This window comes from Maniola jurtina, chromosome 1, assembly GCF_905333055.1.
Source record: "Maniola jurtina chromosome 1, ilManJurt1.1, whole genome shotgun sequence".
NCBI lineage: Eukaryota > Metazoa > Arthropoda > Insecta > Lepidoptera > Nymphalidae > Maniola > Maniola jurtina.
The window spans coordinates 6511879-6538153 of NC_060029.1; the positions used below are offsets into that span (position 1 = coordinate 6511879).

Sequence of the window (26275 nt, forward strand, 5' to 3'; positions counted from 1 at the left end):
GAGATTTCCACTGCAGTCTGCGTCCTTTCCTAGGAAATTGGAATACTGCGTTATATCCTGACATAATGTCAAAAGGCCAACTTGGGCTGTTGGGGCTGGAGGTGCGAGCTAGTATAATATAGCCAACATTGTACATCATAGACCAGCTAGCTACATGCGTAAAACGCGAAACGTATTATGAAATGATTAGGTTTGGTTAGCTATGATAAATTGGGCTCAGTTATGACGAAATATACCATGTCACATAGCATTGCTTTCCTAATGAATTACCTACCTAGTCAGACAGTGTTTTATTTAATAAACCAAAAAGTGAAAGGACCAAAGAGTGAGCTGCTTATGTTTATCCAAAACTGCGGCGTTACTTACTACGCTCAACAAATAAACAACAAAGGCTTTTCACCGCACAAACAACAATTATAATAGAAAATTACTTTATCCGAAGACCTTGCCAGTTGCCTAAAGCTTTTTGCGTAGGTAGAAAAAAAAATTTAACGTACGCTTTTTGTTTTATGACCTTAAGTAAATCATCATCGTTAACCGATGGGCATGCCTGCTGGATATACTCATAGATAGATCTATTGTAAGGACTTCCACATGCTTCATTAAAATATCGAAACCAAAGTCATATTTCGACGTCAATTTATGCAAATATATCTATTAATTGAATTGAAATTTTAAATAAATCACTACCAATATTATAAATACGAAAGTGTGTTTGTTCGTTGGTTTGTTTGATTGTCCTTCAATGAATCACGTCGCAACGGAGCAACGGATTGACGTGTTTTTTTATGGGTATTGAAGAAAATCAAAGATTCCCGCGGGATTTTTCAAAATCTAAATCCACGTAGACAAAGTCGTGGGCATCGGCTAGTACTGAACATAGAACGGGTAGTTAAAACAAAAATTGTTTTCTATAATAAAGCAACAGGCCATCAAGCTAGCAAAAGTGAGTTGCAATCGGCAAATATTTTTGTTTAGAATGGCCAATCCTACATAGCCGAATATATTTTTTGGTTTTCATATATTCGTTCAACAAATAAAATAAAAACGGATGAGTAAATCTGACCAGAAAAATAATAAACCTCCCGTAATAAAAATATAAAGAGAAGGAAAGGCTTCGGCAGTATTTTCTATGCCTAAGGAAAATAAAGTCAAATCGAAAAAGAAAATTGAGCCTTGATCATTTTGATATTGTGCAATTACGTGAAAATACAAGAATTTTATGCGATTCTTACCGAGTTATCTTTTATTCTTAGTATTTGGAATTCAGATCCAAAGATCATGAAAAGTAATTAGCTAGATTCTGAAAATGATTTTATTGATAAATTAATTAGGTTTAATGGTTTTATTTTCTCGATTTCAACTCTACTATCATTTAAAACGAGATACTTCTTATGAATTTCTCAGATTATGGATGCATTATATGAGTACCTACAAGAGTATTAAGTACATATATGAGTTTGCCTTGTCTATAGCTGAAAATTCAAACACTTCTGATTCTAGACGTATTTTGGTCCAGAATCGGGAACTGTTTTGTGGCCATTGGCCGTATTTAGAATTGATATACCTACAAGTGTATATTATGGGTGTGTTGAAACATAAGTAATTTGATTGTATACAGTCGTCATACACATTATTCAAGATCCATGATTAGTTTTATACTATTAACATATCTGTGACGTAAGATAAAACCACACATAAGTCTATAGGTATTACAATAAAGTCTACTTACGACATGCGATGCGTGGGATGGGAAGCCGCTTACACGCCTGTTATTTTATTGCTTTACGTATGTGGAAGGCGAGTTTTATTTTGCCAGGAAAAAGGATGTTCTTAATAAATGGATGAGCTCTAGGGCGCCGTCTCTAAGCAAAAAATCAATTCGCTGGCAGCTAGCCATGTGCAATACGCTGAACTACGCTAGTGCCTAGTAGGTACTACCTACCTACTTATTTGAGTACCTAAACCAACAACTACTATTATTAATAATCAAGTAGGAACTATTTTAAATTTTAGTACGAAAAAAGGTGAGGCAAAATCGTGACGCGTGGAAGTCCCTACAAAGAGATCTATGTCCAGAAGCGGACGTCTATCGGTTGACGACGATGATGATAACTATACTGATCATTTATTTGGAGACATATTTAAAAGATCATATTAAATAGCTAAAAAGATAATAACTAAAACTTGGGGAAAGCCGGCTCAAAACCTATTAAGATTCTGGTAGGTCTTTATTAGGTCTAATAATATATCATAGAGAAGCTTAATTTAAACCGAGCCTTGAGGTCGGTAGGTAGGTACTAGGTACTTACTTAAGTCCGTTTTGAATTGGCTGGTTTTTGGTAGAATTATTAATGATAGCGTAGACCCCAAAGCGCAAAGTCAGAAACCGTTATTAATAAAATAAATTAATACAAATGCTATCCATCATAGCCTTATCTCAATAAGGGATAAAACGACAGACGTTTGTAGACTATAAAAAAATCTTAAAAGCCTAATTACGTAATCATCATCTTCACCAACCGATCACCTATGCCTACTGAACACTGTCTCCTCTCAGAATGAGAAGGAAATTAGGGCATAATATTTTAGTCAACCTCATTGCTCAAGTTTTTAGCAGATTTCACATACGTTTGAGAATATTATGGAGAATTCCAAGACATGTAGATTTCCTTATGATGTTTTCCTTCGCCATTGAAACATATTGACTTCTAAAAATGCTAATTGGATTTACGGGATTTACCTTCAATATATATATATATATATCTTTAGGTACCTACGAAGATTGGATTTCAATTGCCTCAATTTTGTTTTAATAAAAGCTACCTTTACCTTCCGGCTATCTGTTATTTTAGATGCCTACTTCTATTACGTTAAACGTACGATACCGTATAAAAGTTTAATGTGCAAAGCCCTTTTCGAAAGCAAATGAGAATATAAGGTATTCGCTGGATATTTGTAGATTGCTCTCTATATTACCTATCTCAGACTGTAACGCCTTTTTATATTAAAGGACGCTACTTTATTAGGTAGACTGCACCTTTAGATAATTCTTTAAGTAGGTAGATGCTGAATTAATGGAACAACCTATATAAGTAATTAAATAAGTATGTTGTTACTATGTATAATTTTATATATAATATATATACTAGGTACTTTTTTTTTATTTTTTTTTTATTGAAAATATTACAATAAAACTTAAAGCTAGCCTTATCTAATTACTATACAAATCATGCCCGCGTGGAATGGTGCTAAGAATACTGGCTGCATTTCCGCGTTGGACAGCCAGGCTGATCCGTTGCGCAAAAAATGAGCCAGCCCTTCTGTCACCCGATGAGGCTATTAAACGCGGTGAAATGTCTCGTAAAAATTTCTTTACACTAAGGTACTTTTGTTATTTTTCTGCTTATATTCTGCTTATCTAACTACTATTTCACGCCATACTTTGTGGTCTGTACCTACCTAGTGCACTGTTTCCAAAAATATTGGAAGTATAATAGGTACCACTTTACGTGTACTCGTATTTTTGCAACGAATGAATAATTATCTGAAAGATAGGTGATAATGAATAATTTCATTTATTAATTAGACATATTTTGACAAAGTCGTACATTTCCTAATTAAAATGTCAATTATATGAGTAACGAGTTACATCAGAGGTAAGTACGTGATTACCTAGTTATAATTTTAATTATACACTTATTAATAGTTTTGATTTATTTTCTGGGTTTCGATTGCGATAATTTCAGGTTTAATTACGTAACTAACTAATTTAAGGAATTAAAATCGAAGTCTAATTCTAGACAGCTATCTATTCTAACAGGTAAGTATATCATAACACATTCCTACAACGCGAACGGATTGGTTGGTAGGTGTGAAGAGTAAAGACTTTGTTTCATTTTATATAATGTAATATCTAGATAAGTATTATAAGTATTACTAAAAATGTATTTAGGTAATCACTAAGTTTGTGAAGGCTTATCCGCCATACCTAATATGAAGCTATAATGGGGATTTGGGTCGCCTGTAATGGGCCGCTATGTATCCGATTATAATGTAAGTACCTACCTACTCCATTCTATAGAAACATACTTTTAGCATAAAACCTATCATAAGTACTGATTTTATGACTTACTTTTACCACCTAACGGCCATTATATAGAAAGAGTTTTATAAAGAAAAATAGGTAGGTATGCCTATACAGCGCCGGCCCAACTAAACTCGGCACCCTAGGCGAATTTTTTTTTGTGCGCCCCTTGTGACAAAAATTTCATAACACAAAAATGACCATTTAAATAATTTATATAAACTCAGGACATGAAATAGTTTTGTTTAGGCGACCCTAGTGCAATTAGCTTAGTGCTAGCCTTCGCTGTTTGTCCGTTCCGTCCATCCGTCCGTCTGTATCTGGGCTATATAATCTCGTGAACCGTAATAGCTAGAGAGTTGAAATTTTCCCAGAATGTGTATTTCTATTACTTAGTAAAAATTACAAAATGGCGGCTATGAAAATTAAAAAAATATATCACGTAGCTACCTAACTATTTACCCAGCATACAGATTCTGTAATACCGACAGTGGGTACATTGTTCTCTGAAAACATTCTGTAATGGACCAGCATTATTGACATGAAAGTTTTAACTTTCCATTGCACGAACCCCAACTTAACCTTGACCGTTTTAATTTCTTGCTTTGTATTCGTTGTTATTTTCTTTTGCGGATCGTGAGTAGTATTGTACAAAGAACATAATAGTTACCGATCGATCGATTTTTTAGCCTTGCGATTTAGCATTCCGGTACAATACCGCGTAAAAACCTTTAGAGGTAGGTTTAACTAGCCCACTTCCATATAGAATGCTGTGTCGTCACTTATTACCAGAAAACATCGTAGTCTAATTACTTATATCTGAGTTAAAAACCAGCCCAATGCGAGTCAGATTCGTCCTCCGAGGGTTCCGCAACTTGTAATGAAACTTTAGCTTAGGTAGGTACTTACCTACAAATATACATACCTACCTATAAACAGTTATTAGGTCAAATTAGTCCACCATCTGAAAAACAAATCTCTTTCATTTGGAACTCCAAACTAAGTTTGTAAAGATGTGATTGTTGATACAATTTTCGTGCTTCTAAATTATTAAATTAATGATTAGAAGATACAATTCATCTTTGGTGTCTTTGGATCGAAAATAAAAATTATAATATTGACTGAAGTATTAATAGGTAGGTATCTATAGTTCATTACTCAGACACAAGTGTAAATTAAAAATTTATAACACCCCCGACAAGTGAAGGTTACAGTAACTAGAAAAGAGCTGATAATTTTCAAACGGCTGAACCGATTTTCTTGGATTATAGCTAAGAACACTCTCGATCAAGCCACCTTTCAAACAAAAAAAAAAACAAAATTAAAATCGGTTCATTAGTTTAGGCGCTACGGTGCCACAGACAGATACACAGATACACAGACACACAGATACACAGACACACAGATACACAGATACACACGTCAAACTTATAACACCCCTCTTTTTGGGTCGCGGGTTAATAAAAAGATAAAAAGGTAGGTGAATAAGTATCATGCGATACAAATATTCTGAAATAATGAACGTCAATATATAAGGAAATCATCGAGAGGAAACTTGCATGCCTGAGAGTTCTCCATAATGTTCCCAAAGGAGTGTGAAGTCTGCCAATCCGCCTAAACCCTACTCATTCTGAGGGGAGACCTGTGCTCAGTAGATGGTGATTATGATATTCTTACAGATTTTTCTGTCTTTTACAGGTAATCATGAGGATTCCAAACATCACCGATAACGGCAATGTAGTACTGAATAATTCAAACACAATTTCGACCCGAGATATAAGCAACCGAAGCTACTTGGAGTCAGATAACCCGAGCTTAACTACGAATAGTAACTTAGATGAATATAACGTCCAAAATAATAGAAACACAAATACAACAGATTTTCTAGTGATACTGTTGATAACCAAACTGTAAATATAGGTTCTAAAAGTAGTATTATAGAAGACAATTCAAAATTTAGAATATACAACATACAATATAGATTGAATAACCAGAATGTAGACACGGCAACTATAGTCAACGAAAATAAAAACCTTAATGGCAATCGACCAACTGATACTATTTGGCCTGAAAACCATATAGGTAAGGAGTCACATCGGTACCTACTTAAAAAAAAATCCTTGCTAAAGGTAGATTATATTTAATCTACTTTTAACAAGAAATACACACTACACAGTAGTTAAAAAATAAAATTCTTGTGCCGTATCTTTAATTCCAGATAATGCTCAAGATTCCTCAAATTCTACACCAGCAGACGAGGAGCGCGCGTTTGCGCTATCTGACTCAGATGAAATGTCTGAAAAAAGCATCCATCCTGTTCCACGAGGAATTGTAAATCCAAACTATCCAGGTTTCCAGCATTTAGCGCATACGTTACAGGTAAAAATAAGCCGTAATTAGAAACCATTGAAGTGCAAACATTCAACATGGACATAAAAACAGAAGCCTCAGTAACGCAAAACATTTACTTAGTGGGCACACTATTCTCTTTTGGCGCTATGTATGAAAAGTCGTTTCATCTACATCATAGCTATATTCGAAAATCAACTAAAGTTTTATCAATAATACAATGGCCCTGATTAGCCCGATGATGTTTACGAATAAAGATCTACATATTATATCCTATAGCATAGCGATACCTACAAATTGCAACTATTAATACTATCTCCTTAATACTTATCTTAAAAATTACTACATTACAGGACTATTCTACTAACATTGGATCTTCTAATCATTCGGAAAATGATATGACGGATGACGACATAGATATCGAAATAAGTGAATCAACATCATATAACGTTAATGGAAATCTTATAGAAGAGGAATTTAAAAACATAAATGAAAATAATGGAACCACGGGCCACAAAAAATTAAATATTTCATTATTAGAAATTGATAAATCTGATACCAGAAAAGATGATATACCGGACCTTTTAAAAACCATCTCTCAAAATAACAACAATATTGACTCAATCAACTACGATTTGAATTGTTCAGCTATTGATATTGAAAATAATTTTCACACCAAAGATATTATAGGTGACTTCAATAAGGAAATTGAAGATGAGATAAGACAATTATTAAATTATAATATAAATATAGAAGATGACCTAGAAGAATTAAGAAAGGATATAAAGGATACTTTGGTTAAACCAATTGAAAATACTATTAATAATATAAGTGATGTAGTGAATCATGTGATTAAGAAATTAGTAGAAAGTGATGGTTCCAGCAAATGTGATGCAGAATCACTTGATTATATGAATGACCATGAAATGGAAGATATTACAGATATGGATAAGGAAAATGAAACCAACACAAGAACAGAAATGAATATAAGCAGGCCTACATTTCTATTAATTGAAAATAGTGTTGATAATAAGATAAAAGACGCAATATTGTCAGACGGTAAAGATGAAATCAACATTTACGAGGAGGAATACGACACAGAACAGCTTAGTCATAATGTTGAAAATACCATCAAACAATTAAGTACAGAGTTAAGGAAAATAATACCAAAGTTGAACGAAATGCGCGAGCGTGATAAATTATGGATTGAGAAAAAGGAGATCATGACTGATAGTAACTCTAATAACATATTATCAGGGGCTTTAAATTGTACGGGAGAATCTAGCAAGTATCTAAAACACGAGAATCTGAAGATTACGAGAAATGGACACGATAATTTTATGTCTAAAACTCAACAGCGCTCAATAAAAACTTTTGCGTAAGTGTTTTTTATATTTGACTAGCTGATGCCTGCGACTTCATTCGCGTAGATTTAGGTTTTTAAAAATTCCATGGGTATTCTGATTTTCCCGGATAAAAAGTAAACTATGTCATTCTCCAGGTCTTTTCCTTTGATCCGTCGCGACATGATTGAAGGACGAACCAACAATAAACTACCAAAACAAACTCTTTTGCATTTATATTATGGGTAGTGACTAGTGACTCACAGACAGTCTTTTTTTATTTTATTTTTATTCAGATACAAGTTAGCCCTTGACTGCGATCTGATCTGGAAGTAAGTGATGCTGCAGTCTATGATGGAAGCGGGTTAACCAGGAAGGGTATGGAAGTTTTTATTAAACCCACACCCCTTTGGTTTCTCTTTCTACATGGCATCGTACCGAAATCGTTAATCGCTTGGCGGCAAGGCTTTGCCGGTAGGGTCGTACTGGCAACCTAGCTACGGCCATCCACCAAACCAGACCTGAACTTTAGAAATTATAAAATTCTAAACCCCTGCCGGGAATCGAACCGGCACCTCCCACTAATATGACCACGGCGCTTACCACTGCGAAAGGGAGGTCGTCAAAACAATTTTTTTTCTTTTTCTAGTTACACTTACCGAAATAGGTAACTAGGTACTTACTTAAATAGAAAGTCCGTTCAAAAGTGTTCCTTTAATTAACTTTATTATAATTTATAATGTATGTTTCAGTGAACCCAAAATTCGACAAAATATGACAAAAGCGATTTCAAAAGCTCAAAACATTGCATCCGTCCGTAAAAATGTTGCTCATACAGAATCCGATTTCGGTAAGTGAATAATTTTGAATTTGGAACTGTCTGTAGTTTGACTATGTGGGTATGATAAATTCACATTTTTTTTTTTCAGAGAGCTTTGATGTGTATAATATAGAAACAGCTTTACCGAAGTTAGATTTGGATGCAATCGAAAACCATATAAAAGCAGCTAAGGAAGCCGAAAGACGAGTATGTGCTTATGATTTGTTTTATTGTGAAATGTCTTCTTATTTAATTCAAAGTAGGTAGATTCATGAATAAATAGGTAATCAATTAAAGTTTGTCGTAAAATCAAAGGGTTGATATTCTTCTATTTGTTTAATTAAATGTAGGTTGGTAGGTATAGTTAGGTACCTACCTTCATTATAATATCGACTCTTTCAATTTACGAATTTACGTCAATCCTATTCTTAACAGAGCTTTGAAATTGGCGCTTATTGAAGTAACGGTAAATGCATACATTCACATTTTACCACGTCTCTTGCAACCCAAGAATAACATTAAGTAGTTACCTACCTAACTGTTAAAATAATAGGTGTGCATTGGCAGTATGGTACTTAGCTTAGCTTTCTACGGTGCGATGATTCAACGGTGTAGGCAGACTGCCGTTTGTTACTTAATGTTTTGCTGTATCCATTTCCATACTTCAATAGTTGACCAGACAGCCTGACGCGTGTTTTGTTGTGTTTTCTACAAAGGCGTAATTGGACGTAATACAAAATTAAGTGTAATAATGGCGTCGATGCCTTACTTCAATTCGGAACAAAGGCATTATAAAAAGGACACAAGATTTCTTTTGGATTTATATACAATTACGTATGATAACCACGAAACCGTCGATAATATTTGCTGCCTTGTAAGTTAATATTTATTTTTTAATTAATCTTTCTTCGAAATTGGTTCGAAAAATAAACTGAATAAACCATAAAGTATTTTGTATAACAAAGAGAAAAAAAATAGAACGTGTATTTTGTCCTTGGCCTAAATGTCAAATATGACAGGAATGACAGGATGGGGCGAGAATACGTTGTCGAATATGTTTTTTGTTTACCCTTAATTTTTCTACGTTATAAAAGTGAAAACGCGTGCCATTTTTTGCCAAAAAATAAAGACTGATTAGTTTTAAGATGTTCGAAAATTTAATAACGAATATAAAACGAAAATTTAGCAAGACCTCTGATGAGATAAGTCCTAATGTAGAAAAAGAAAAGTCAGGGTTTAAAAAAAGTTTACAGTATTTTAAAACCAAATTTTTGAAGCCTAGCGAAACCAATGCTACCGATCTTTCGGTCCCCAATTATTACTACAATGATAATAATATGTCTCTAAGCCCCCGAGCGATTGGTGCTGGTGAATGCGCACAAACTGAAATAGAATGGCCAAATCTCTGTGACACTAACCCTAACATATTGGACAAATTCACTAGGATCGTTACCACTGTAGACAGTACACCTTATGACAGAAATGTGAGGAATTGCTGCTTTCTATAGTTAGTATAAGATTCAGACATGTTTATCAAGTCAATTTAAAGTAATGTTATTTTTCAGAAACGCAATGACAGAGAAGAGATTAGGAAACGTTTGGCCATGGGTGTTGATAGTGAGGAGTATTACAGTTTGGGTCACATAGACCGTCCAGGGAAAAAACCCAGCTTACATTCCAGACTTCAAAATGGTAAGCAAATTAGATTATTAATATATCCTTTGCAGTATCTATGTATATCCTAACCTTATATCTTAATAATATGTTTATGATCCCAGCCTTTGGTATCTATGTATGTTTTGTTAATTAATTAATGTGTTAAGTGTATCTGTTGCTTAAATAAGTGTTTATTGCAAAATTTAATTTACTTGAATATAACTTGTTGTATTTTAACTTGGGAATTTGGAACTAAACTTTAATCTACGTTAACTTAAATCTAGGTTAATCCCAAAATCTTACAACATAACACAAAAACCTTTCCTTTGGCTTTGAAGATTTTAGCCTACCTAGAGAGTAGTCTCTTTTTACTTTTTTTCCAAAATAGTGACAACACTTAAAAACCTGTATCAATCAATAGGTGGCATCAATACAAACAAGGATTTATGAGACAAAATCTTCCATAGTGTCACATTTCCGAGATATAAACTATTGAAGTTGTACTGGTGGAGATCAGTATCAGTCTAGCCACCAGTACAACTTCAATAGTCAATATCTCAGAAAATGACACTTTAAAAGATTTTGACTTACACAATATTTGTTTGTATTGATGTCAGCTATTAATTAATGCAGGTTTTAGGTATGGCCACTATTTGGAAAAAAAAAGAATATGGCGAACATATTGGTATAAGTACACCATTTTCTTTTTTTTTCCACCACCAGGCCAGGCTCCATACTAAAATATTCAAACCCGTTTGTACTAAGTCTTGGTTATAATAACTTTAAAAAATTAACATAATCAAAGTAAGTAGATGAATATTTTATACCAACTGGTTCAAGCACCCATGAAGTTGAGAATAAATTCAGACGAAGTGTAACAAAATGCAAATTTTGAAATATGGTTTACTATGCTGTTGATGATTACGAGTACATTAACAATAAAACATGAGCCACTAGCGTTAACAAAAGAAAAAAAAGGCATAAATTGCACACTTGCTGAGTTGGAAGTGAAATTAGAAATCTAATACAGAAAGTTTTTTCAACTATTTATTTCAAGAAGTATATAGATGCTTCATTTTTGAGTTTTGTCTTTTATTCATCTTTTATCAATGAAATCTAGTGAATTAAAAAAAAAGAATCACACAATAAACAAACACTTGCAAGTAATTTATTTCACTCACATTCTAAATACATATATAAAGGCTAATCCCTTGCCAGTAGTTTTCATATAATTTTTGATACATTTTTTGTTATAATAACATTTATCTTTTAAATCACCTTTATTGTTACACCATTTTGAAATGTACCTATGATAAAATATTGAGCTTGGCCTTGTATTACATACTATTGCAATATGTTTTGCATGTTTATTAATGCAGCTTATGTTATGTCAAATAATGTTATATTATATAAAAAATAAATGTTCACTTAAATGTATATTCTGGTTATGTGGTGGTGCAGGTAAAAATCTACAAATATGCTTTATGAATGAAACAGCCTCAGATAATGAATCTCAAGCATCTGATGTAGAGAGAAGTTTCTACTGTAATAGTAAAAGTTCATCACAATCAAGTCTATTTAGCAAGAACAGTTTTAACCATCCATACCAAACAAGACCACTGTCAGTTAATATTTCAAAAAATGACAAAATTACAAATACTCAGGGTGGTAAGTTGTTGAAATTATATTGCATGAAAAAATTGTGATTATCATTGTTTAGATTGTTCCCACAGTGATTGTTGGGCAATTAGTTAACTACAATCTTTTAATTGCTATTGTTAAAAGTAGGTAGATCTTTTGAGTACTTATTACTAAATAAATCCTAAATAGGAGCCTACTTAATAAATATCACTACTTGGTTAATTAGTGGTTCCTTTTTTATGGATTTTTTTTTTTTTCATAATATCTACCTGACAGATGAAATGCTTCTCAGATCATTGAACTTAAAATTATTCCAAATAGAGATGAATATTGTATGGTTTAACAAAATATTGCTTCAAGCATAATTTGGTTTTCATTATAAGTAACATATATTTTGCAGTTTGATACATATCAAATTCAATTAATGCACACATCAGTAAATTATGCGTTTTTTGCTTAAGGTTTGTTTTGTGCTAGTCTCAAAATAGGTAAGCATAAATAATCGTATGTTTCACAGTTATGGTGGTAGGTAGATCATAAATATGAGAATTATTATCATGTTAAAATGTTTAAGTAATTTTTTATGGTTGATTTCATGTTGTTCATGTACTGTGTTGTTGCTTAATACAATGTAATTGGTTTATTCATTTAGAATGGTGAGTTATACAATACTAAAAACTGTCTGTTTTCATCTAATGTTTTAGGTGCAAAACTTCGTCCCACGTCACTTACATTAAAGTCTACAAAATCTCGATCAACACATTCGCTAGGACATATCGAATTGAAGGAGTCTGACTTCTTTGCTTTACAAGCTACTCTGCAGACAGAAGCCCGAATAGCACTGGCGCAGGCGAAGGAAAAGGCTCGATTGCAAATGGAGGTAAAGAAAACTTTAAGTAGATTCAGCTTCCATAATATGTTTGTTTCCGCAAAACTCGAAAAGTAGTCCATGGTTTGTCTTAAAAATGTTATGCAATGTGTATTTCTAATTAAAAGTATTGTATATACTTTTTATCCCAAGTTCCAATGGGAATAGGAATTATTTACTTTCCTAATAATTAAAATCTGACTGAGCCACAGCAAAGTACGGCCCGGATGTTATAAGTAACATTATTCAAGACTATCCCATCAACACAACAATTTGATTTATGATTATCACAAAATCATACATACTAATTTACTGTAGTATATTAACTCTTGACTGCTTATGAAGATTACTTGGCAGTCAGTGTTAAAACTGGCTACCATTTAAAGTGATTTAGCATAACAAGCAGGTTCTGGTTGAATAATGGTATGTAACTTGGAATTTGTACAAGTTAGGACAAATATATTGTTATAAGGATATCATTTTATATGTATTATATTCTCTTTTATACTTAACTAGATGATGCCCGCGACTTCGTACGATCGCGTGGATATAGTTTTTAAAATACCGAGGGAACTCTTTCAATCTTCCAGGTAAAAGTAGTCTTTCTCGATCTTCTACCTATCAAGCAAGCTATCTTTCGGCCTTTCGGCAGAATCAGTTTTCATTCATAAAGAATGAGCTGTGAAGTCGTAGCAGACAGACAGACAGACACAATTGTAACTATGACCTTTTTGCATTTGTAATATTAGTATGGAATGGAAGTACTGATTTTCGTTAATCTGTTATAGTATGAGCGTCGCGCACGCGCAGTATCGCCAGTCACGGAAATGTTGCGGCGCAGTATGGAGAAGGCGAACGCACCGCTCGCGCCCGACCGACGCCGCGTCTCGCGGCACCTACTCACTGACATGAATATCGCGCAATTGCAGGTAGAGTTTTTAGCAAATCTAGGTAATGCCTAAATTTTGAGAAAGGACTCGCCATATTTGCTCCATGTGTCAACTATTATGTCAAAAGGTATTGAGTCTAGCGAAGTTTTGACTGCAATGAAGTTAAGAGCAGTTTTGGCTGCAAAAATGTTAAGCTTACGCATTTTTGGCTTCAATGTTCAATTTCAGCTCAAATTCAAATATTTTTTATCAAGTAGGTCAACTTGTGACGCTTATACTACGTAATAAAATTAAATCATGCCAATGAAAATGTAAAAGACACACATGTAGGAGTGTGGGAGAATTTCAAACATTGAATAGTTTGATTTCACTGACATATTGTAGTTAGTCATTTCAATAGGATATCTATTTTAATCATTACACTCTATTGTCACATTTGGTTTGATTTTCCGAGACAAAAGTAAGTATATGTAAGTATACCGGGATGCAAGCTATCTCAGTACCAAACGTCAAAATCGCTTAAACGGCTGGGCTGTGAAAATATGGGCCAGACATACAGACACACACTATAATATTAGTAAAGATTATCTTTTCAAAGTTTGTATCAATAGAGTCTCTCAGAGAATGATCCAAATTCCAATGTACTCGTACCTATATTCATTACTCAGTCGACGTGCGAAGCTGGGGTGTGTTGCCTTAAGTTTTTTTAATAAATTAACTTCTAACATGTATACCTACTCGCATTTTAAATCATTAACTATATCATAATATAATCTACTACAATCGTTTCTTGTACAGATTAAGCGCTGCAGTTTTTTGTACATGACCTTGCATTTACGGCTAAGCGTTTGAGCCTCGCTGACTCATGCGTAACGTCTCGATAACAAAAGCCATTGTGCAATAAAATTTTGGTACTCTTTCGTTTCTCTTACATAAATGTCAAAACCGTAAACAATGGGTTGCGATTTGTAGTGAAAAAATACTACTGAATCACAATCTCTTCAGTCACAATAGGTTAATATTTGTTTGGATACCTATGCATATATTATTTGCTTTTGCGGTTTTAACAATTATATTATTTACTTCTTGTTTTTCCTTGCGACTTCTTTTGCGTGGATTTAAGTTTTTGCTGATCCCTTGAGACTTTCTTTTTCGGTATAAAAGCTCTTCTGTAAATGGGTTCAGATTTTTCATAAACTCGGATGTGTGAAGTATATTTTAATTTTTGGTACTTGAAGATAGAAAACTTTTGCAAATCTGTAACGTAGGTATTTGCTGTGTTGGCTCATAGGCGGGTAACTGGGACATATTGGGTGCGCGAACTTAGACAGTCTGACCATTAGGGTTGTAAAGAAGCCGCTCTCGATTTTGTTGGTAAGCCATGCGTTTATGGGTATATTTGCATACCCGAATTACATGTGGTACGCGAACCTAGTTTAGACATTCAAACAGTAGGAGATGTAAAGACGCCGCGCCTTGGCTCTGTCGGCGACCGGCGTGCCTTAAGTCTATAAGAACAATTGCACATACATAATACGTATGTCGAAGTATATTATGTAGTCCGCGAACGTGGTTTACAGCTCGTTCACACAGGCTGCGTAAGCGTAGACGTAGTGCGTACCATTCCGTTGTAATGTATGGAACTGTATGAAACATGGCATACCGCTTGCGTGGCGTGAACGTTCACGTAGACGTAATGCGTGCAGTTATGTCTATGGATTCATGCACGTCGAAACGCACGTGTAACGTGTACGTGCTGCATACGCAATCGGTGTGAATCGGCCTTTAGACAGCCAGACAGTAGGAGATGTACACGGCAATGCGTGGTTTGTTACAGGTGATAGTGAACGAGCTGCACTCTCAGATCGAGTGCCTGAACGACTCGCTGGTGAAGCTGCTGATGGCGCGCGACGAGCTGCACATGGGGCAGGACTCCATGCTCGTCGACATCGAGGATCTCACCAGATATTTGTATGTACTTTTTCAATATGAAAATAGCGAGCAAACGAGCATGCGGGTCACCTGATGTTGAGTGCCCGCCCCTTATATATAAAGTAACCAAAGTTACCGCTAATGCGTTGCCGGCCTTTCAGGAATTTGTTGATCCGCTCTGTGGAGTTGGTGTGTGTTCTCGTTGTTGGTGTTATCGAGTTATTATAATAAGTATGTTAAAAAAAGAGAAACTGACTGACTGACTGACATGACGAATCAATATATAATTCAAATTAGTAGACTGCAGACACTAGTGCAATTAACTGCTGTGTAGTTTGGAGGCTGTGTGGTTTGGAAATTATAAGGTATTCTTGTAAATGCCCGTAGCATTATAATGATTCTTTAAGACATTTTTTTGAAATCTCTTGAATGGCTTGGCTCACGTGATTTAGTCGAAGTAAGCCCGACTAGTTTCGAACCCAACCAGAGTCCTTTTTAGCGCGCTGCGTGGACTGTGAGGGAGAATAAAATGAAAATAAACATTTACAGTTAGCACTATAGTATAGGCATTAAGGTCTGTTTTACTCTGACTTTATAGTGTTTAGATACTTAAAATCGATCAGCGTTGTCGAAATGGTCAGCATTACCCTACTGACGGCTTTCATTTTCTCTTCCAGAGGAGTTAAGGAGCAGACCAAGAAAACCAAGGGCACTTCAAAGTCCGGAGTGAGGAGGCTCACGTCATTAGTGCACAAATAAGTACACTCTATACTATTCTAGATTAAATGCAGTTTATTATGTGGAGTATATTATTAACATTATGGGTCCCATGTATAATTGTATAGTCTTATTCAACCTGTTTAATCTTAAACTATCTTTGTGTATTTACTATTTACTCTTGCTACAATTCATTATTATATTTACTTACTCATGTATTTTGGGACATCTTTACCTGCTATCAGGTTTTGTAGATTCAACATTTTGTTCTAAAACTACTTAAAAACCGCAATAATTACTTAGAAACAATAATCTTGTAAACAAATTCTTTCTGATAATAGTGTTAATTCAGTCGTACAAATTAAAAAGTTTACAGGTTTAAAAGTGTTACCAAACTTTTAAGTTTGTTTGGTATGATTGGTTGGTTTCAGAGATCGATCTCTACTAAGACAAGTATAATGTTCATATATCTGTGAATCTAAGTCCATTCACTCCTATCACAATTTAAAACCTTGATGATAAAAAATCATACCTACCAAACACCAGAAAAATCAAAGTTTCAGAATATACGAATTACGAATGCATTATATTTTTTTTTTAATCAATTATCAAATATTGAATGTTTTACAAGTCTGCTTTTAATACAACAAAATACCACTAAGGTTTACTAAAAGAAATGTAGAGTATACTTAGAAGTTCGTGCAATCGAAAAATACCATGATAATTATTATGAATCACCCTTTCCATGTTTTTAGTCAAATTTACTAAGTTAAAATATTGTTGTGCTACTAACATAATTATGTATAATTAAGAATTAATTGGTCACGTCTGGTTTTACGTCACATTATGCTGGTGCTATATTATAATAATATATGTAGGTACATTGTGCATATATTTATCAAGATAATCTCAAAACTGATTTGGTTATTCTCATGTTATTGGAGGAAGGAGGAAACATAATTTAGAAAAGTAACGCAACTTGAGTTAGATCACGTTGTGTTTTCTGTGACCAAAACTACACAACAAACATGCTCATGCGACGCTTGATTGCTTTTGAACTCCCGACGCGAAAAGTGGAGTGTGTCTATGAATCTATCTCTAGCATATTAATGTCTGGTCAAATGGATGGACCCATTTAAATACGGCTTTTTCTATTCGAATCTTAGCAATGTTTAGTAAAAATATGTCCAGTTCTTTGAGGATTATACCCTTTTTTCTAAACTGGTCTGCTGAGCTAACGAAAAGGCAGATTTTTGATATTTTGCTAAACTGCGTTTAACACTAGCCCTGCATTTGGAATCTCCTTTTCCCACGTACCTAACTCGTTTTTTCTATATGTTTCGAAAGCAGAAAAGTAAATGTGTGTGATGTTTGGGCTCATTGATTTAGACAGTGACCAGGGTCTTTTATTAGAGTAAGAATGTGCAGGTAAGATATTTTCGAAATGTCGGTTATGATGTTTTTTAATTTACATTTGTTACAAATGTGTTTTTGCATTAGGGGCCTAGCACACACGATACTTTCAGTATTGGCGGTCAGCGTTTTTGCGACGGCATCGATGCTGCTATGCGTTTCGACGACTGCGTTCGATCGCTATATTGAAAGCGTGTGTTGTTTTATCGTTCGGACGCGTCAACTTCTGAAAATAGACGCGACTGATTGTGCGCGGAGTGGAGCTTCAAACGCAGCATCGAGCTTCAGAAAAGCTACCGATCGCTGATGTTAAAAACATCGCGTTTGCTGTCCCTTATAAAATCTATTATCGCTCCATACTGTATATAAACTTATATTGTACTAGCTTAGACTTAACTTGTCCGCGTGGACTACGCAAATTTTAAACCCTGGTTTTACCCTCTTAGGTGTTGAATTTTCAAAAATCCTTTCTTAGTGGATGTCTACGTGCGTTGATGGATCAGTCAGTCAGCTTTTCTTTTCATACATTTAGGTTAAAAACATTAGGTTTGAGATTATCTTTGCATTTTACATGCTTGGTTGTAGTATTTTGGTCATACAACTATAATATTAATTCTAACTATACGATTTTAGTTGTATGGTGTTTTATTTTAACGCCATTCACAACAGAATGTGACATATGACCAGACGATTAGTGCCCACCTTAGTTTTACATAATCATTGTTGTAATAAAAATATTTAATATATTAAGAAAACATAAACCGATTTAAACTGGTTTATAGATCTCTAGTTGCGAATGTTTGTTTGTATATTTTGTTACAAGTTATGGTATTTTATTACATATTAAGAAATAAGGTTTCTTTGTAATACTCTATCTTGGCAATTCCCTATATCGTTTAAATAACATTATATAGTTGTATATTCACGGGTCCGCTTATAATATAGAATTGCTAGCTCATCCTAGGGTCTTGTATATATTTGTGATTTGCATATTAGAGAAATATTTTTTCATCATAGTGCTCATTTTATAGAATAGTTAATCATGTTCACGCCTGTGAGGCTAACAGCAAATTAACAGGGTGAAAATCTTAGTCGTTCAAATAAAAAGGAAAAATTTCAGCTTTAGTTAATATGGGGAAAAAAATAATTAATTTTTCAACCTTACATTAGACGAATATTGAGGGTAGACGATTTTTTGGTCATGTGAAATCATGGCACAACCGTCACGCACTTTCAGCACATCTAAAAGTCGCATATCACCAGTGGCCTCAAGAATAGAATTGAATTTACCAATTTCAAGGACAAGTAATATATTCGGTTATAGCCTGATTAAGTCGTCGGTCTCCTTTTCGGGGCTCCGTTGTACGATCCCCGGGCAGGCACATCAGACTTTTCGAAGTTATGTGCGTTTTAAGCAATTAAATATCACATGCTATAGCGAAGGAAAACATCGTGGAGAAATCTGCGCGCTAGAAAATACTATAAATAATATTCTCAAAGGTGAGCGAAGTTTGCTTACCCGCATTTGAACTATGGCCTCTTAAACCTTCCTATCGTAAGAAGAGTCTTATGCTCAGTAGTGCGGCTGCGATGGGTTGAAAAGAAGATGATGATACTTGCCTATTTTAAGCATTCTGTGTAAAATAAAAAAGAGAAACACACACACTTCGCACATTGAAAACAAAAAAGCACTATCCAAAATTTACAGTTCTGACTACAATCTGGGTGAAAAACACGTCGTTTGTGAAGATTCTTGTCTCGGTAACTTCTATACTTTTTGCTGGGTGTCCTAGTATAGTATGACTTTATACTTTTTCGGGATAAGTAAAAATTTTGGATACAGTGAATTTTTTTTTCAATGTGTGTTTTGTGCCTGTAATATTTATTATATTGAATAAAAGTTAGTTAGCAAAGCATAGTAAAATCCACCAGTAATATTTGGTACTTAGAGTAAATAGCACAAGCCAACTGTATACTACATCATTTTAGAAATCACTAAATAAAATTATTACATCGATATCATTCTAGTAAAAGTCTTTATTAGCAACTTGACAAAATTTATCACATAGTTACTCGTACACATAGAAGACACTTATACACTAATTATGTAAAACATTTAAATCTGACACATGTTTCTTTGTTATTAATTGTAGCATGCTATCATAAGATTGTCTATGGTCAAACGAATCTATGGTTGGAAATCTCTTTTGTACTCCTATAGCATGCTGCATTAACAAACTATAAATAAAATTAAATAAATCTGGTCCTATAAATAAAATTGGTTGCACATCGTACTAAAATTTAATTTGGGAGTCATAAAATAACTGCATAAAAATTGATATTAAAATATAGATACTCAAAACTAAAGGCGTGACGACTATGTCGATTTAAGAGCAGTTTCTTCATAGCGTGCTCTTAACAAACGTAGTTTGGTTCTTTTTTTGAATATTTCCCATCAAACTCAATGACATTATGGAGACACGTTTAAGAATATAGCCTATGATTTTCCAGACCATTTCTGTATTTTGTCTTAATGTAACACAGGCTCAAAGATTTGCATACAAATCTGTGAGCCTGCATAGCTTTGAAATTACATATTTTTACGGAAATCTGGAAAACCATAGACACAAATATTTGTTTTAAGAATGTATATACACATAAAGTTTGATTGGTTAATATTCATATAAAAAACGGATTATATTGTATGGAGAGGGCTGAAGAGTGTGCTAGGGAAACTTCACTTAGTGTTGTGTCTGTCATAGTCGAAGGTTGCCCATTATGAATCTGTTTTTATTTCTAAGACTTCTAGTTGAAACTAGTTATTAACCTACATTGTTATATTTAGTTAAAGTAACTGTATTTTCGGTACCTTTTAGTTAATAGTATTTTTCAAAATAGGTCTATAGTAGATATCAATCGGCCTCGAATTAAGAAACTTTAATGCGTGCAAGGCCTGTTTAGACTTTTTGTTATTTTAGAGTACATACGTCATTCCATTTGATCTTGACAATAAAAAAAAATGGAGGCAAAAATAGGGAAATCAAATCTTAAATTTGTATACGAAAATAGGAAATATCGTTAGGTACGGCCAAACGACACCTTTCTTTAATTGTTTCTTTCTTACTAGGCTAGGCCAACACCCTACGAATGCCATTTATTGCAGCAACGGTGCCTTGTATTTTTTTTCTTATACGTGACCTACCTAAGCACCCACCCACAGATAGTAAGTACTGTACCTATTTTAAAACTAAATGTAAACATTTATTTCTTACTTGTCAATCATAATAATAATTTAATGTGTCTCAAAATAATATCTAGAAACACTTCTCTTTGGTCGCACGCATTGTTATTTATTTAAGACAACCTATCATGAGTATGAAATGTATTAATGATCTATTTATGTCCACCAATTAATTATTATTTTATAATATAGGTGAAAAATAGAGACCAATGCACACATGACATTCGGTGGTATATATGCCAAAGCTGCCGCGAAAACATCAGCGAGCGGTCGGTCGGATTTGACTTAATTAGTCAAAAGTTGACGCAACAGCATCAGCGATATGTCGGATTTGACTTAATTATGCCAAAGCAGACGCGATAGCATAAGCGATCGGTTGGATTTGATTTAATTAGGCCAAAGCAAACATGAGAGCATCAGCGATCGGTCGGATTTGACTTAATTAGGCCCAAGCAGACGTGAGAGCATCAGCGATTGGTCGGATTAGACTTAATTAGGCCAAAGCAGACGTGAGAGCATCAGCGATCGGTCGAATTTGACTTAATTAGGCCTAAACAGACGCGACACATCGCGGTCTATCGGATTTTACATAAATTATTTAACTTAACTCCGCACCATTGATATAGTTCGGAAACTAGATGCATCGACTGGATTCAAACGTCGCCGTCCGGCTATAGCTGTAGCAAGTATTTGGCATGTGTGAAACACGTCTCAAAGAATGACTTGGTACTTCACCCATGAATGCGTGTACCAAGTACCAAGTACTATCCATTGAGTTTCCAAATTGCAATGCAATTCCTGATCGCTGTTGCTAGATATCATGTGTGCTCTAGCTCTAAACAAAGCTTTCGGTTCTACTAAAATTTATTACTAGATTTATGATTTATTTTTAGTGGGTATTAGGTTTATTTTATATTTTAGTAGAAGTAATATTCTTACTACTATGTATAGAGTTTTGATGTTAACTTCTTTTTTTTCTTCTTGTTTTTAGTACATTAGATTTATTAAGGTTGTGTTACCATTTTGATAATTATTATTACATACCTACCTACTACCGAATTATTTTTTGTAGAGTAAAGATAAAAGGTCAATTCAATTTTGTTATTTAATTACGACAAACTGTCCTGCCTTTAAGTATGAAATAAAAACAAGGTTTTTTCGAGAATTGCCATCAATTTGACTATCCAATTCTATTTACTTCATATTTAATCCAAAACGCTATTACGCTACCTATATTGGCTGTGTATCATTTCCTACTGTTTGGTGTGATTGCAGTCAAGCTCAAAAAGAAAAAACTATTTTACTTCTCGGGCGCAATCATCTGACTAATAATTATAATACATATTATTTATCTGTCAAATAAAATCGGTCCTGTATCGGCAAAATATCTTTTTTAACGATCATAAAAGCTGGCTTCAATCAAAACATGTAAAAGGCAGGACTGCCGTGTACCGAATCTTATTCTTTTTTCTTTTACGATTCCATTACGAACGTTCCTTAATCCCTTATATTATTGTCACCGTGTAATTGAGTACACGTTGGTTTGTCTCAGAGTTATATCAGTATTGCCATTACAGTTAAATTGTTTTTGTTGATTTTCAATGGCTGTCACGATGTGCAAATGAACGCAGCTGTTATTTTTTTATGCATCAAGTCACTCTCGTATTCGGTTTTAATAAAACATTGATATTATCGCGAACTTTGTCTAAAACTGTTTATTGCTAGTTTATTAAGGTGGATTATAGCCAATACCATCAATAACGGTATGATATATTTAAAATTTGTAAACCGCATTTTTGTATGGAACACCTGAGAACCAGTATCTGTAACTTTTTGTTATAATTTGTTGGCATTAAGTTTACCCGCAGTGTGGCAAAGTTGACTCTGAGCGCAGTAGACTTCTCGAAAGTTCTCGAATACCGAATGGGGTATTTTTAAGCGTTTAAAAAGAATGCGCATCACAAGTAGTCCAACCTGAAGTTGCAACATGCCGGTTTGCGCAAGTCATAGGCTAAGGATTAAAATATACAATCTGAGATCACGGAATACCTACGTCTCCTGTTCAGATGGGATTACTTGTTTTGCGCTCACTATTGTATTCTAAACCTAAACTAGACTCTCGACATATCTTTATTTTAATTAACTCTGCACCAATTCGTAACATAATATTTTCTCAACTTATGGGATTTGTCACTGTTGCAAATTACGAATTTGATCTCATAATATCAAAGTTGTAGTTTGTATCATGAAGATATCTTTACGAGGTCACTCTAATCTGTTCATGTAATGAGTACCTACATCTTCCCAGTGCAAAAGGTTAGGATTATACATACAAGAATGTGGTCATAATATAATATTTATTACAAAGATGTTTAATGTACCTATCCATATCCAAGAATTAAATTAAACTTACTGTTTGCGATAAAATAAGTGAAGCTTGGCGCGCTTATTGACAAATTCTTACAGATGTGATACGTACCTACTATTGACTATTCTAAATAAATAAGAAAGTGTTAACATTGTCTTTTATTTTTAACCCCCGACCCAAAAAGAGGGGTGTTATAAGTTTGACGTGTGTATCTGTGTGTCTGTGTATCTGTGTATCTGTGTATCTGTCTGTGGCATCGTAGCGCCTAAACGAATGAACCGATTTTAATTTACTTTTTTTTGTTTGAAAGGTGGCTTGATCGAGAGTGTTCTTAGCTATAATCCAAAAAAAATGGTTCAGCCGTTTAAAAGTTATCAGCTATTTTCTAGTTTTCTTGTAGAAAAGAAGATTAGATAACCCTTAGATTCATAATATTCAAGTGTCAATTGACAAATGTCAAGCTGTCAAGATGGACGTTGCCTAGATATACATAATTATTTATTTGAAAATGATTTGTCGGGGGTGTTGAAAATTTTTAATTTACACTTGTTTACTCTGAAACTCTTAAGGTGGAAGCGACGGGCCTGTCCGCGAAATTCAAAAACATGGTTTTTCGCAATTTGTAAACTAATACAATAACGTAGGCTTATGGTATTTTAATTGCGACAGTGGCAGTATCATCTTCACAGGTTTATATAAAAATCTCTACTTAAAAGGGTCCAGTTTAAGAAATTAATTCTAGTATCGACTATTCTCACAAATTAGTCGATAAAAATACCTACCTCTGATACTAATAAAAACCTCGCCTGCGGCTTGATTTTCATTCGTATTTTACCGATTTCATAAACTATTGAAGGTAGAGTTGTAGTGTTACCTTTTAAAGATAATAGGTATAAACAATTGAAAAATACGCACTGAATTGAAAACCTCCTTCGTTTTTGTAGTCGGTTAAAAAGGCTGTTTCAGCAACCAATCTAATGGGTGGGTCAAACAAGCGCTGGTGGCATTAATTAACCTGCAACGGATCAGTTCCCACAATTCAGGCACTTCGCCTCGATGTCAAAACCATCGCTGACCCCAAAACGGAACCCCACCTGCGCAGCCCAGGTGCGTAAGCGCAATTAAAATCATCCTCTAATAACACCTACTCGTGCTTACAATTTATTTGTTTTGTTGTTCTTATCGGCTGTAATTCTATTTGTAGGTTTACCAATTTATTTGAACAACATTCGCAAAGATTTTGAGCATATCTAGCCCTACCTATTCGTACCTTAACCAATTTATTTTAGTGGGTAGGTACCAACTTATCAGGTTCTACGCGCTCGCTTCTCCCTATTAATTTTCTTTCTTAATTCGTTTTCTATAAAACAACAACACTAGGTACCTACTTTTCTGCTCGCACTATATCTACTACAGCGGCTTCGCCTACAAACTATAGGACTTCGTTTAAACTCTAGATTTGGACTCAAGTTTACACGAAATTGTCAGTGCTTAGCCTCCAGGCGACATTTACGAGAGTCGTTTTAGATGTCTGCTGCTGGACCGTGTCCTGTAAGATAGCATAGAATATGGTGAACCTAGCCATTTTACACTTTTGGTATCACCCGATGAATTGTTTTCTATGTAGTATTTTATACTGATCTACTTACAGATAAATAGGTAGATATTGATACAATTTATTGTCTAAATAGATCCTTTATCTAAATTGAAAATAAAATGATCCGATGAAAGGGGCTTTTTTCCGCGAATGCATTTGCAATCCTACTTAGCTATATATCTTTATTTTATTGGTCAAATTGTTTAGGGGTAAAATTGACTGTGGGAACTAATGGATTCGATCTCATTCGCAGTTTGATAAAATAAATTGCTAAAATATTTTATCTAAAGCTATAAAATATGTCCGATATCATTACCTACCCATATTAAAAATGCGAAACTGTGTTAGTTTGTTGGTTTGTTCTTCAATCACGCCGCAACGAAGCAACAGATTGGCGTGATTTTTTTGCATTGATATTAGTAGTTAAAGCTTAGAGAGTGTCATTGGCTACTTTTTATCCCGGAAATTCAAGGAGTTCTTACGGGCTTTTAAAAACCTAACTACATCCACGCAGACTAATTTCAGGCATCAGCTAAGTAGAAGGTAAGTATTGACGTGTGTGCGAATGTAGGCTTGTATCTCAGCCTACAAATTATTAGATGATGCTCGCGACTTCGTTCGCGTGGATTTAGGTTTAAAAATATCCCATGGGAACTCCTTGATTTTCCAGGATAAAAGTAGCCTATGTCCGTTCTCGGGATGTCAGCTTACTCTGTGGTAAATTTCATCAAAATTGGTTAAACTATTGGACTTTGAAAAGCTAACAGACAGACATTTCACATTTATAAAATCATAGTAGATATAGATCGGTAAGATTATAGTCAAGAGTTCAAAACTACGATGAAAAAATAATGAAAAGGTAGATAGGTAGGTAGGTACCTTCATTAGCCACGTCTGGCTACAGGTCTAGCTGCATATTAATACCTATTTATAGTTTCTACCTAGTATTTTACTTTTTTAATCAAACAGGTATACTTAGTTAAGTAAGTCAGGTCGTTACTTATTTGTTAAAATTTATTGCTTGCTTTACTTTATTATTTATTATTCGGAAATAAAATGTTATCTTGCCCTCCTGATCAGTTTGGAGGCGCATGCAAATCAGCGCCGCATGCGGGCGCGCGTCACCAACATACACTCGGCTCACCACATCCATGTGCCTGGGTAGCTTGTAGCAGATGAGTATAGGCATGTTAAATATCTTTCAAATCATAAACTTTTTAAAACTATCTAATGCTCGCGACCTCGCGATTTCAATCAATCAATCAATCAATCAGCCTGTTTGCGTTCACTGCTGGACATAGGCCTTTCCGAGAGCGCGCCACCATACACGATCCTCCGCCTTCGCGATTTATT

General features: G+C 34.4%; 1 protein-coding gene across 4 annotated transcripts in view; it reads left to right on the top strand.

The window, feature by feature from the left end:
- LOC123868574 (schwannomin-interacting protein 1 homolog) overlaps positions 1-23474 on the top strand; it is a 40530-nt gene extending 17056 nt beyond the window's left edge. For 2 of the 4 annotated variants that reach the window (XM_045911156.1, XM_045911146.1), the window contains exons 2-12: positions 5786-6169; positions 6306-6466; positions 6790-7814; positions 8532-8629; positions 8709-8806; positions 10165-10291; positions 11717-11923; positions 12601-12776; positions 13553-13693; positions 15492-15625; positions 16264-23474. In XM_045911156.1, coding sequence (XP_045767112.1) covers positions 6380-6466; positions 6790-7814; positions 8532-8629; positions 8709-8806; positions 10165-10291; positions 11717-11923; positions 12601-12776; positions 13553-13693; positions 15492-15625; positions 16264-16345 — 2175 coding nt within the window. In that variant the 5' untranslated portion in view covers positions 5786-6169; positions 6306-6379 and the 3' untranslated portion in view covers positions 16346-23474. Of the gene's footprint in view, positions 1-5785; positions 6170-6305; positions 6467-6789; positions 7815-8531; positions 8630-8708; positions 8807-10164; positions 10292-11716; positions 11924-12600; positions 12777-13552; positions 13694-15491; positions 15626-16263 lie in introns of those variants that run through there. The other 2 variants (XM_045911160.1, XM_045911161.1) reach the window with 2 other exon arrangements.
- Positions 23475-26275: the final 2801 nt, after the last annotated feature.